The following is a 13,446-nucleotide window of genomic DNA, read 5'->3' as shown; positions in this document are numbered from 1 at the left end:
TTGGGGTGTCTGTAGGACCGTGAGCCACCTTAACACTTAAGGTAGTGGTTGGGGATGGGTCATGCCCCATGACAACTGTCGTGACCCAGCCCAACCATTTTTCCATTTTTGCTCAAACTGAGCCATTGATGAACTAAAATGAAAACAAAGAAAGATTATCAAAGAAGTGCTAAGAAAGAAAATTGTAACAGATGTGTGGTGAGCTGGGTTTATAAGTTGGGCTGAACAGTTGTTAGTCAGTTGGGCTGGATAGCTGTTAGTGAGTCGACGCCCTTTAATGTTTTGGTTTGGCATGCTATTTGCTTCTACTTTTACAAGTTTTCGACAAATATTAAGCATATTGTCCAATTCATAGTTCATTTGAGTGCAGTACTTGCGCCTTTCCTCAAGAAATTCCTCCATGTTCTAGCGAACTTTCTCATGATATTCCTCCATGCTCCGGCGAAATTCCTTATGCCATTCCTCTACCATTTGTAACAATTTATGACATTGTGCCAATTCACTGTTGGATGCGTCAAAGCAAAGCTCTAGTGCCAAGAAAGTGCTCTAATACCAATTGTAACAGGTGTGTGGTGAGCTGGGTTTATAAGTGGGGCAGGACAATTGTTAGTCAGTTAGGTTGGACAGTTGTTAGTCAGTTGGGCTTGACAGCTGCAATCAATTGGGCTTAACAGCTTGGGCTTGACAAATGGTATATAAACCAAAAGTCAGTATAAGTCCATTATCGAATATCTTGTATCTTATGAAACCTGTAGTTTGTAGTTCTTTATAATTTAGCCTTAGTCTTGTAAAGGAGTCTGATCAAACTCGAATTGATCATTTTCTGTAATTCGTTTCCATTCCATTTTCAATCCACTGTTTTACAAATCCTTCAATCATTAATCCTTAATTTATACAGAAATTCCTAAATCAATAGCTGGTGTGTTACAAAAATGTAAAGGAGTTTTGTAGTGAAAGGCCGAGTGCCAAAGGGAAGATTGTACTTACACAGCAAATGAATGAATACATTGGTGAGGATTCTTTTGTGATCTTCAAGAAGCTCTAATTACGATTATGTGTTATATGAAATCTTTAACATAGCAGCTCAATGAATCGAGAAAGAATCAGGGGTGGTTCGGCTAACAATGGTTTCGTTTTGTTTTGTTTTATTTTATTTTTTTTGTTTTTGTAATAAAAAAAATTATATTTTGTTTTAAATATTTTTTACTATTTTTTTTTTTTTTTGTAAGTGACGTGTATCACACTCTAATTGGTGCTAGTATAGCACATTAACGGATTCTGTCAACTTTTTAAATTGTAAAGACTAATTAAACTTTATTTGGTTTTGCTTATCCCAAGGAATAATTAATCATTTTTTAAAACTCAATCAGCTATTTGTCAAAAATCCTAACCACATGGACCAAAATATCATTTATCCCTTTTTTTATTTAAATTTTTTTATTTTTTTTATTTGAAGGACATAACTGCATTTTTTTAGTTATTTATGAAAAAAAAAAATGTTTTTCTATTTTTGGGTGTTAGATATGATCAAAAATTTTGGTAAAATTGAAAACATTTTCATTTGACCAGGAAAAATTTTAACATCTATAAAATTGTTTCATTTTTACAAACTTGAAGCCATTTATTGAGTTTGAGTTTCTCTTTCTTGCACACACTCTCTCTCACATTTCATTATCCTCTGCTGACGAAGTTCGCTGGAATTATGCCGTTGACTGCCATCAAAGTCTGCTCGTCGCCGCCATCAAGGTTGCCGATATTCGATGCAATGTTCGATGGAAGTCTCAAGCCACTTTCCGCTATAGCTGATTTTCCATATGAGCGAAAAGCCAAAAAATATTTCAAGGTGAAAAATGATTTCGCTATATTTTTCGACAGAAAACCTTTTACGTCGAAATAGAGCGTAAGTCGTAAATTTATCAATTTGAAAACTGGGCTTTTAAAGTCAAAATGGCAAAAAAACAGAGGGGATTAGTAGCCTAATTTCCCTAAAAAAAACAATGAGAAAGTTTAGGAACCAACTGATCTTCAACACATACACAAACCTAAAAGAGGCTTAGTGGTACATGATTTCTCGATTTTACAAATTTAGGCTTGGGAAATGATAGAATTCATTCTCTCAACCATCCACTATTGAAATTGTGTGAAATTTATATAATTTGTGATTTAATGATTACTCTATTAAATTTGTAGGATGAGATAGAAAAAAAGATAAAAAAATATATTAATGTAAATTATTTCTCTTAGGACTTTGGGTCAAGTTTATATGCATAACCTTAAAATGAGAAAAAAAAAAAGAAAAAAAAAAAAAAAGGGGGAAGGTGTGGTGGGCGTAATACCACCCCGTCATTTGATCATTTACTTCTGTTTTATATCTCCATATAATTGAACTTGCAACCACCTAGGATTTTTTATAATTGCCTCAAAGGGCCCAATATACATACCCTACAAACCAGATACTGTTTATTGGGATGTAAGAATGGTTAAAAAAAAAGCAAGAAAAACATGATATTGCCTGGCCAAGAAGATTTGAACCCCAGATTGTTGGAGTGAAAATTCCTATCCAAGACAGCAATGCCAAGACTCAGAAGGCATGCTTCTAAAATTTTCTCTCTACAGGCTTGAAAAGCTTGGTAGTCGTGGCAGAATCTTTTCGAGAAAACTGAGCTGGTTTCATTACGAGCGAGGGACGACTGTGGGGGACAACAAGTGATAGATTCATAGAATGAGAATTGGAAAGCATCTACAAATTGCGTCTCACACATAATTTTAAAATAAATGAGATTCTTACCCTTCATTCCTCGGTAAGGGCTTTTTCTTCATAGCTGCAAGATTCTTCATCTCACGACTGCTCAAAAGAACAGGTCAATAAATCATGAAAGGGAAATCTTGAGAGCAAATCACACAAGGCCAATATATTTTTCTTTTTTTCCTTATTTTTTTCTTCTTAGATTTATAACTTTTTCAAGAGGAACTTTCCCTACAAGACTACCTGTTAAGAAAATCTATTTTTGACTTCTTCATCAAGTTGCTCTTCACGTTTGAAACATTGTGGCCGGGTCCACTGCCTAAAAAGAATTGTCACAAGTAAATTAACTAAAACATTGTCAAAAGTAAATTAACTAAAACATAAATTTAGAGTGCAGTCTCTACAGTGTCAAAGTCTCAGCATGTTAACAGATAGATTGGAAATAAACAGATTGCTGAACTCATTCAGCAACACCAACAGAAGAAACTAGAACAGAATAGAATGACTACCTCCACAAAAGCTTCTTTTATTTTTTGAAGGTGGAACCTTCGTGCAAAGCTGAACTTGCCGACTTTGTTTTCCTACAAAAAGTCCAACAGATTTTGAGAAAATCATCTGTGCACAAGTATTAAAATGTGCCCTTAACTAGTAAATGATGCATAAAAATTCATAGAATGAGCGATTCATGGACTTTAAAGAAAAATAAAGCAAAATGGATGGAAAACAGATAAAACCCAGAATTTTTTTTTAGTTAAAAATAAAATCAGAATCGATGATTACAAAAATCTGATTTGAACTTTTCCAAGGACTAATTTTTTTCTTTTTAACCTATCAAACTTCTATCTCATTCTTCTGCAGGCAAGTCATAGTGAACTTCCATGGATTTCTGCTTGCCTCAAGGCTCTAGGTGCACAAGGTGAGGTAGAAAAGAAATTTGCTTGTGGTTCTACTAAGGATCGGTGGGTTTTATCTTGCATCAACATCCCACAGGGAGCCATATTAGGTATTTTCTTAATCTTATGCATGGTTTAAGAATGGATTCAATTTTACCAGTTGTATCCACCGACTCCCAGTGAATAAAGAAATGGATTATCATTTCAACAGCGTGTGTTACTTGTTCAAGAACAGAGAATCATCTGTTTAATCCCTAAGACCAAGTTATCTAGTTCATAGAGAGCCCTAAATGGAGTTAAGTACAATTGCTCCACCTGTGGAATAATTTCAATAACCATCGGTTGAAGGTGCATAGGATTTTTCCAAATACCTAAACCTGAGAGAAAAGCTCAAGTATACCTCATCCCGAAATATTTGGGATTTTAATAAAAAGTACACAACAGCAAAACTGAAACTCCTTGAAGGATATGAATTATGAAAGGATTGTTATGGTAATGGAATGTAAGAACTCAATTTGTATAATGGAAAGACAAATGCAACAAGGTCACAGCTGAATCCTCATGGACAAAGCAATTATAGGAAGCTAATATAATTTGCAACTCTGATACAAGAGTTTAAGAAATACATCACATGCATTAAAGCATGCAACATAAAACATTAATATATAATCACAGGGAAGAATAGAAATAAACGACATAGATCTTCTACAGATTTTTTCTTTTTTTCTATTCAAAGGGGGGAACGGGGAAAGGAACATTGATCTTCTACAGATTATTTGAGATTAGAAAGAACATACGTGCATCTTCTTTCTTGTATAGTTGCTTAAGTCGAGCAACAGATTTCTTCTCATGCTCAGCAATGTCTTCCAATTTTGCCTGGCAGAGTAGATCACCCAAATTTTATAATGCTTAGCAAAAGTTGCAATATTGATTGCCTTATCAATTACTGAAAAATAACCTACCTACAAAAGAAAACTGCATCTAACAATGAAAATTATTAAAAAGGATAATTTGAAAAAGAAAGGAAGATAAATGATCACCTCATACAATTGTATCCATTTAAATGCCGTCGAACTTTTTCTCATCCTCTCAACCACTTGCTCCGTGTTTTTAGCACCAAACTGCTTTTCATAAAATTTCTTCCACAACTTGTCAGTCACTGGACTAAGATCCCTTCCCTACAGAATTAATTAAAAAATATGCACTTTAAATTTCCTGCTTAAATATAACATAAACATTTAATTTCAAAGATAATACAGGCCTTCTTACTTCTGAACACTTCTCAATGTGCGTCAATTGTTCGACGGTACAATGTGGTAAAATTCGATCAAGAAGATTTATATCTGTTTCACCAACATCACCAAGGTACCTTACATTATCAATCGTTGTCTTAATGCAAAGATCAACTAATGATGGAACCAGTTTCCTTCCACTCACTACAGATTCTTTCCTCAGCATATCTTTGATCTCTTCTTGTCCTGGTATGCCTCACTAAAGCTAGTACACAAGCCAATACACATTCAATTCTCATCTTTATCTTCATTCCAAGTACACAAAACATTTGCCACTTCAAAAATTACAATAATCTAAATGAATTCAGCTAAAATTAAAGCTTTCTGCAACCACTTTGTTGAGCTTTTCTCTTTCTTAATTTCTATTTTTTATTTTTAAATTTTCCTTGGAACCCAATATTAAAGTAAAAATATCCAGTTTCTGCTTGGTTCCTGAGAAAGCTGAGTAAAATTTTAAAAGAAAACCTTAAAATTTACAAACTCGATTTCTTGTTTCCCCAGCTTTCTCAGCAGCCAATCAGAAGACGACAAAACTTTCTAACTAACCAGAAAATCGAAGCCATAAAAAGAAATCCACAAAACAAAAACAAACAAGTATCAGATCGGCGACAGAGAAATTCGGAATTATAAAGATTAAAAGAAATTAAAAAAAAAGGAGAAATTAAAGCCGATTAAGATTTGGGAAACTGACCGAGCGATCGGGGAGACGAAGAAGGGAATCGCCGGACGGAGAAGAGACCGTTTGATTATAATCAGATTCGCTTTTTTTTTTCTTTTTTTTTTTTTTCCCTCACATAGTACAAAAAACAGAGAGATTCCAACAGGTATTGGCTAACGTGCACCGGCTCTCACTGACGACGACGATGATGTGGAAAGCCTTCGGTTTAAAGACAAGACAAAGAGTTGACGTTATGTGCCTGGGAGAACCTGGTTCGTGCTAACGTGCGCGGGGGGAACAGCTCCCACTGTGGCGGGTTTTCCAACTACTAGTTTCCCACGTCAGAATTGCCGAAGTCGTTAGATTTCCACTTTTGTTTTTTAACCTATTCAAAGGAAGTAGATTAGTCACAGAGTTAGATATATCCTTATCTACCGTCAATAAAACTATGTACCATGTACCACGTGTCTTTTTATTTTATCAAGTCCTTGTTTGTTTTTGTTTTTGTTTTAATGTCCTATAAGGAGTTGATTAGTGGTTTTTGGAATCGATAAGAGAGTTTAAGTTGATCGATAATTTCTGAGAAGAGACTTTTCTAAAGCTTTGGTGAGTAAGTTTTTTTTTTTTTTTGTTTTTCAGGGTGACACCAATTTCAGATGCTTAGTGGAGTTAATTTACCATTCTTTGTGCAAATTAAATAGTCACAGTAGCAGAATAATAATCAAGCAACCCACAAGCAAGACATAAAAATTTTTACGTGAAAAACCCTCCAATGCAAAGGTAAGAATTACGGGACCTAGTCTAGTAAAATCTTTTACTGTTCCCTAAAGAAGTATCCAGAAGTTATCACCATATCAATAATAAATGCATTCTTGGATTAAATATAAATTCATTACCATAAAGTGGATTCCAACAAGAATAAAGAAAGATCTCACCAAGTAGGTATTAGCAACCAAGTGACTGGAGAGCAATTCCAACGATCGACACCCGTCAATACGTAGCACTCGTCGTCAGGAACAACCTACTAAAATTGCAACAAGATCGGCCCACAAACGATTCTTCAATCTCTGACGGATGCAGTTAAGAAAAAAACATTTTACTTTTTTTCTCTCTCCTTACGGTGCCACACTCCTCTGTTTTTTTCTTTCCTCGCATGAGGATGCACACTGCACGTTCCTTTATATAGCAAACAAAAGGGCCTTTGTTTGTCCACGTGGGTTGGTCCCCACATAAAGAGAGACCACTCCAACAAATCTCCCCCCCATATGTGTGGGGGGCTCCACCAAGCCTACCGTACTTCTACAAATTTCAAGCTTTTGCATAGAACGGTTTTGTAGTGACCCAAATAATTAACTAAGCTTAGGTAGCTTAATTAGAGGGCTAATTTGGACTTTGGGTTACTAGGAACAACTAGAAGGGCATTTCAAAAATTTTAGACTTTTTGACCAGACATATGCCTGGGGACCAATGTACGTACGCTTTTGTCTGTAAGTAAGGACGTACGTAGGGGGACCACCGTATGTATGCTCTTGTTTTTAAGTGAGGACGTACGCTTGGGGACCACTGGACGTACTCTGCAAATAGTACACAGACATACGCCCCTATAGTACTGGACATACTCTACTTTTGGGTTAACCCCTGGATAATACTTGGACGTATGCTACAGCCTTTGGATCGCTGGGTAAACAGTACCAAATGTACGCTCCAATAGTACTGGACGTCCGCTACTTTTCAAAATAGTTGGTAGCGCCCTTTGCTTTTTCTCACCTATAAATACCCCTACCCCTCACCCTTTCACGCCCATTCTTGCCCCCAGGCTGCCTGATACCCGTGTGTGAGTGTTTTGTGAGGATTTTGTGAGTTCTTGGAGAAGGAGAGGTGATTCTTGGAGGTTTCGCTTCAAGGAGGTAATCTTCTAAGCTTAGCTTGTTCCTTAGTCGTTATGTTGTTTAAGTGCTTTTCATAGTTAGCTTAGTTGGTAGTTTGTAGCTTCTAGTTATATTGTTACCTTAATCTCGGTTTAAGCATGGGTTAGCGTTTAATTCTTGTTGGGCTTATTCCTTTTGCATGGAGGTGTTGTTTTGAGATATGAGGTCCTATGAATCTTTTTGGTAGCTTTAGAATTGGTTTGGGAGGATAGGAGGACAATTGAACCAAATGGGGTTCTACCTGAACCTTTTGAGCGGACGTACGAGCCTTCTGGGCAGACGTACGTCCATAGACTTGGACATACGGTCAAAAGTGTTCCACGGAACGCCACTTTGGCTAGTCGTCCGATAGCCTCTGTGTTGGAACAAGTGGCTCATATTCTACTACTTGAGTGCACTTGTGAGTGTTGTGTTCCACACTGAAAAAATATAAAAGAAAAGAGTGCTTAATATACCTAAGTGGACCTTTGCCCATTAGCTTAGGCTTTTGGGCTAGAGTTGTGTTCACTTATGTATATTAATGTACTATTGGTAAAAACTCCATAATCGCTTTATCTCCCAACAAATGGTATCAAAGCCATAGTTACTTTCCTAGGACGGGTGTCTGGATGCGTCGGGTTTAGAGTTGTGTCTCCATCCGTAACTCTTGACGTGAGACACTCTTGGAAATGTAAAAAGACTCACAAGTGAGGGGGAGTTGGGTCAATGTGAAGAGATTCACAAGTGAGGGGGAGATTGTTGTGAGTGCACTTGTGAGTGTTGTGTCCCACATTGAGAAAATACAAAAGGAAAAAGTGCTTAATATACATAAGTGGACCTTAGCCCATTAGCATAGGCTTTTGGGCTAGAGTTTGTTAAGTGCCAAAATATTCATATTTTTGCCCTTAAACTTGTATGTGTTAATTCCTTGGTGTTGTTAGTTTGTGCTATTTTACTTCCTTTTTATATTTTCTTTGTTTTATAGGTTTTTGGAAGAAAAGAAAGCATTCCTGGAAGTATCGGACTTAAAGAATAAAATTGAAAAAAAGCTAGAAGACTTGAAGCAAGCAAAAGCATTTTGGTAGTGCGATCGATCGTAGGTCCTCTGCGATCGAGCGCGGACCTGTGATCGAGCGCACTTCCAGAGAGGTCCAGACATGAAGAGAGAGGCGTGCGCACAAGAGAAGACTCTATCGCATTGCGATCGAGCGCAGAAGACATACGATCAATCGAAGAGATGCGATCGAGCACACACGGGCTGTGATCGAGCGCACCCGTGCGCTGGAGAATTCCAGAAGCTGCGGCCAGACTCCCTTTGCTTTCCATATTAGGGTTTTTCTAGTCCTAGTTGCACTAGGACTAAACCCTATGATTTTACTAGGGTTTCTAGGTTTTCTAGAGTATTCTTAAGCCTATAAATAGGACCTCTAAACCTTTAGAAGAATCTCTTTGGAGAGAGGAATTGGAGGCTACTTCTATGAGCGGTTTTCGGTTCTTTCTTTTCCTTTTCTTTTTAGTTTTATTTTAATTATGTGTAACTAACTCTTAAGGAGAGCTAGATTGAAGCCCTAATTATGCTTATTTAATATTTCAATATTGGCGCTTCTGTAATAATCATATTGTGCTGCTTAACTTGATTAATTCCTGTTTTCTTGAATTCCTCATATGTATGTGATTGACCATTATATGCATGTGGTATGGATTAGTTAATTAAAGCAATTTGGATGATCAAGTCCTAGGTTTAATAAGAGTAACAAAAGAAATCCACACCGGGTTCTTGGGTTAATCAATGTGGGAACCGAGGGTAGACACCCATGCCCTAGGCCTCATGTGTTTGTCGATTTCCACAAATTTATGCTTTCTTAAAGAACAACTTAGCAAAAACCCATACTAAATCCTTTAAGAAAGAAAGGAATTAGAGTAGATACCCATGCCTAATTCATTTTTTAGGGAAATTGCTTAAGGAGTAGACACCCATACCCTTAGGTTGGCAAACATTAAGTATTCATAATATGATTGGATCATTGGCATATTGTTATATTATCTAAGTATGATTAGTGGTGGATATCAAAGCCCTACATTTACCTTGTCTTTATCTTTATTTCTTTTCCTTAGTATCAATATCAATCTCGTGACAATTTTTGGTATTTTAATTATTTCTAAAACAAAATCAACAATCTCCATGGGATCGATCTCGTACTTGCTGCATTAAACTATTGTTTGATCTTGTGCACTTGCGAGTAAAACATACTAAATATTATCTATTAATTTAGGTAGTATTTGGCACAACAGAGTTGTGTTCAACTATGTATATTAATGTACTCTTGGTAAAAGCTTCATAACCACTTTATCTCCCAACACTATGTTGTCATGTTCTAAGTTCGTTTTAGTTGGATTTAGAACTCATGATAGGTCTTTTCTCAATATTTGAGGTTATTGAGCCTCAAGGGAATTTTATTAGGGGTGAAATTTAAAACCACCTAACTGCAACCACTAACTACTAATCGTTATAACCGCTAACTGCTAATAGCCTAACCGCTTTGAAAGCAGTTAGGAAAAACCGCTAACCGCCTAGGCGGTTGTGGTTAGCAGTTAGTGGGTTTTGGAAACCCGCTAACCGCTACCCGCTAACTGTTATATATATATATATATATATATATATAATAAATCAGAATAAGTTGTTGTAGCATAGTGGTAATTGTGCCTTTTTTTCACCTAGAATTTCGGGTTTCGATTCCCCCAAACCTCGGTTTTATATTTTTATTAGGGGAAAGTTCACATAACCCCTTCAAACTACCACTCAATTGACAATGTCCCCCCCAAACTTTCAATTGTGACAATGTCCCCCCCAAACTACAAAAAATTGTCAATGTTCCCTCCAATGACGAAATTACCCTTAGTAAAATTAAAAAAAAAAAAAAAACTAAAACTAAAAACTTCTAGAAAAAACCTAAAACTAACAAAAAAAAAAAAAAAATCCAAACGTTGGCCAATTTTTTTTATTTTTTATTTTAATCAATTTTATAAGAAAAAAATTAAAAAAATTTCAATTTTTTTTTTTATATATAAAAATTGAAAATTTTCGTTTTTTTATTTATTTTTATTTTTGTTTTATAATTTTATTTAAATAAAAATTTACGTTTAAAAAAAAAATTTTGGTTTAATAAAATGAATTTTTTTTTAAAAAAAAACTAAATAAAAAAATAGTTTTTTTTTTTTTTAAATAAAAATTTCCGTTTAAAAAAAATTAAAAATTTTTGTTTAAAAAAATTGTTTTTTTTTTAAATATTATTTTTAAATTAAAATTTTTTGTTTTTTAAAAAAATAAATTTTTTTTTTTTAAATTTATAGGGGTATTTTTGTCTTATTGAGAAATCTATAGGGGCATTTTTGTCTTATTGCTAGTCTTGGGGGGGACATTGACAATGTTTTGGTAGTTTGGAGGAGACATTATCACAATTGAAAGTTTCGGGGGGACATTGTCAATTGGGTGGTAGTTTGAGAGGGGTAGGTGGACTTTACCCTTTTTATTATATAGAAGTGCAAAACGACGTCGTTTTGCACTTCTATATATTCCTCTCTTTCTAATTTTTCTAACCCTAAACCTATTTCTCAGCCTCCTATGCTCCTTGCCTCTGCCTCTCAAGCCTCACCTCTGACAGAACATCATAGCATGACGCCGTACTAAGATTTGCAGCTTGCTAAGATTTCTTTGAATCAGGTACTAAGATTTTTTTTAATACTTCCTCCTTCGTACTAAGATTTCTTCCTTCTGGGATACTTATGAGTTCTAAAAAAAAATTCAACTTTCTCTCACGCAGTGCAGTTCTCTTTCTTCCTCCATAAACCAAAAGCTCTGAAAAGTCCAGATTTCTCTCTCTCTTCCTCCATATTGACACCATGCTTTGACAATATGCATCCAGCATGATTGTCAACAACAGTATCTTTTTTTTTTTTTTTTTGCAAATAAGTTAATTGAAAATGATAATCAATTTCTGAAAGCATAAAGTTCAATTATTCCTTTTTTTTTTTTTTTTTCACGTAATCTAATATTCCTCATGATATTAACTACATAATGCATTCAATTTTAAAATTTCTCCTAGAGAAGTTAATTAAAAATGAGCAAAAAAAGAAGAAGTTTAAAGTAAGCCCAAAACCGGCCCAAAACTAGCCCAAAATTGGTCAAAAAAAAGCCCAAAAAAGCCCAAAAAGGCCTAAAAAAGCGGTTAGAAAAAAACAGTTATCTCAAAGCGGTTAACCGCTAACCGGGCGGTTAACCGCCTAGGCAGTTAACTACTACCTGGTTAGCGGAGGCGGTTAAATTACTAACCGCCTAGGCGGTTACGGTTAGCTGTTGTAGTCACATGCATGCTTATTGTTACTTTTCCCGCATTGCACGTCTATTATATATATATATATATATATATATATATATATATATATATCAAACATGCATATTTTGTAACTCTCATGAAATACATTTTAGAACTACTGTGAACTCTTTTTTGCGGAAACGTATGTTGATTAACAAGATAATGATGAGACTCGTAAAACTATGCATGTAAAATACTGATAAGATTAATTGTATTGTATGACATGGTACACCGGTACGTGCGGGATAGCGGCCATAGACTTACTATACAGGTTAACTTTATGGTCAAGTGTGCGTGTGTGTGGGCTTTGGATCTGATGGTTTCGTGATCAGGCGCAACCATTCCCTAATGGATGGTCACTATAAGATGGACATCATTAGTGGTGTATGCCACCCAAGGTAGGACTCGGTCGTGGCACTAATGGGATGGATGGTAGTGTAGAATATCCGAGGCACAGGTGTTGTATTACAGGTCCCTCGGGACAGCGCCAACCTTTCTGAGAATGGGTAATATCTCGGGTGGACCATACAGTTGAACTATTACTATTACTCATGATTATAAGCATATATTATATCTATATCACATCCATGATAACTGTCATCTCATAATGTTGCATGTGTTTCATAAATAATTGAGTTTACCATTTAATGACGGGTACGCCATGTGCATTTATACTCACTAAGTCGTCGGACTTACCTTGGTATTATTTTCCTTTTTCTCTATATGTACAACTATGCGGTTATAGATAGTTTAGCAGAGGTGGATACCGCGAAGCAGCCGGTTATTGTGGAGGATTCGACTCAGGAGATGCTTGAGGACATATTGTAAGCTTAGGCGGGTACTCATGGTAATCAGTACTTTTGAGTTATGTTCTAGACCTAGGAGCTTTGGTGTATGTTTGCATATTAAGTTATAGCATGAATCCCTTGTAAAGATGATGATATGTATAGTCTTAGCTACTTTGATGTTCTTTGGTAGATGCTCTGGTTGTAATGATTAATGTTTATAGAATCTTTTTGTTTCCACTATTTAGTATCCTCTCTTTTGAGGAGTAGAGGTCCCTGAGTCTTGTTCTGCTAGGGATAAGGCCGAGAGACAAACCGTGAAAGTAATTAATTTCTAGGGCGTTACAGTTAGTATCAGAGCAGTTGCCCTTCGGATCATAGAAATTGATTTGTTAAGTATTAGGTCTAGATTTATCAGAGCTTTTGGCTTTGTGGATTGTAGGAGATGATCTACTAGAGCATAGGATGGATTTAATGTATACAAGGGACACATAGTTGTGATACCTATGATCTTGAGGATGTTGGACTTGAGGATTTTAGGAATTCGATATGGTATTGAAGTCAGGACTAGGACCGCTTTGATGATGCAACTTTGGAGATTAGGTTTAATTTGCACTAAGATAGTTACTTAAGGTTTTAAGCTTAGATCTACATTAGGACATTGGATAAGGTGGTAGTAGCTTAGGCCCTTACTAAGGATAGGTTTGCAATTAGGTTTGACGTTTTAAGTGAGACGCGACGTGATGCTTTGAAGTAGGGGCTGATGATCGTTGTGACTGCAAAGATGTCACT

General features: G+C 35.8%; 1 protein-coding gene across 1 annotated transcript; it reads right to left on the bottom strand.

Moving 5' to 3' along the window:
* Positions 1-2,340: 2,340 nt before the first annotated feature.
* LOC132182581 (transcription elongation factor B polypeptide) lies at positions 2,341-5,898 on the bottom strand. Its single transcript, XM_059595866.2, has 8 exons — positions 5,623-5,898; positions 4,909-5,136; positions 4,680-4,817; positions 4,437-4,515; positions 3,256-3,327; positions 2,990-3,065; positions 2,789-2,845; positions 2,341-2,690 (listed from the first exon to the last, which is right to left on the bottom strand). Exons 2-8 carry the CDS (start codon positions 5,095-5,097, stop codon positions 2,597-2,599), a joined length of 705 nt encoding a protein of 234 aa, XP_059451849.1. The 5' UTR covers positions 5,098-5,136; positions 5,623-5,898; the 3' UTR covers positions 2,341-2,596.
* Between the last annotated feature and the right edge of the window lie 7,548 nt (positions 5,899-13,446).

The sequence above is a fragment of the Corylus avellana genome, chromosome 5 (genome assembly GCF_965113065.1).
Source record: "Corylus avellana chromosome 5, dhCorAvel1.hap1.2, whole genome shotgun sequence".
Lineage (NCBI taxonomy): Eukaryota > Viridiplantae > Streptophyta > Magnoliopsida > Fagales > Betulaceae > Corylus > Corylus avellana.
Note: the sequence above shows the minus strand (reverse complement) of the source record. Positions and strands in the feature narration are given on the sequence as shown.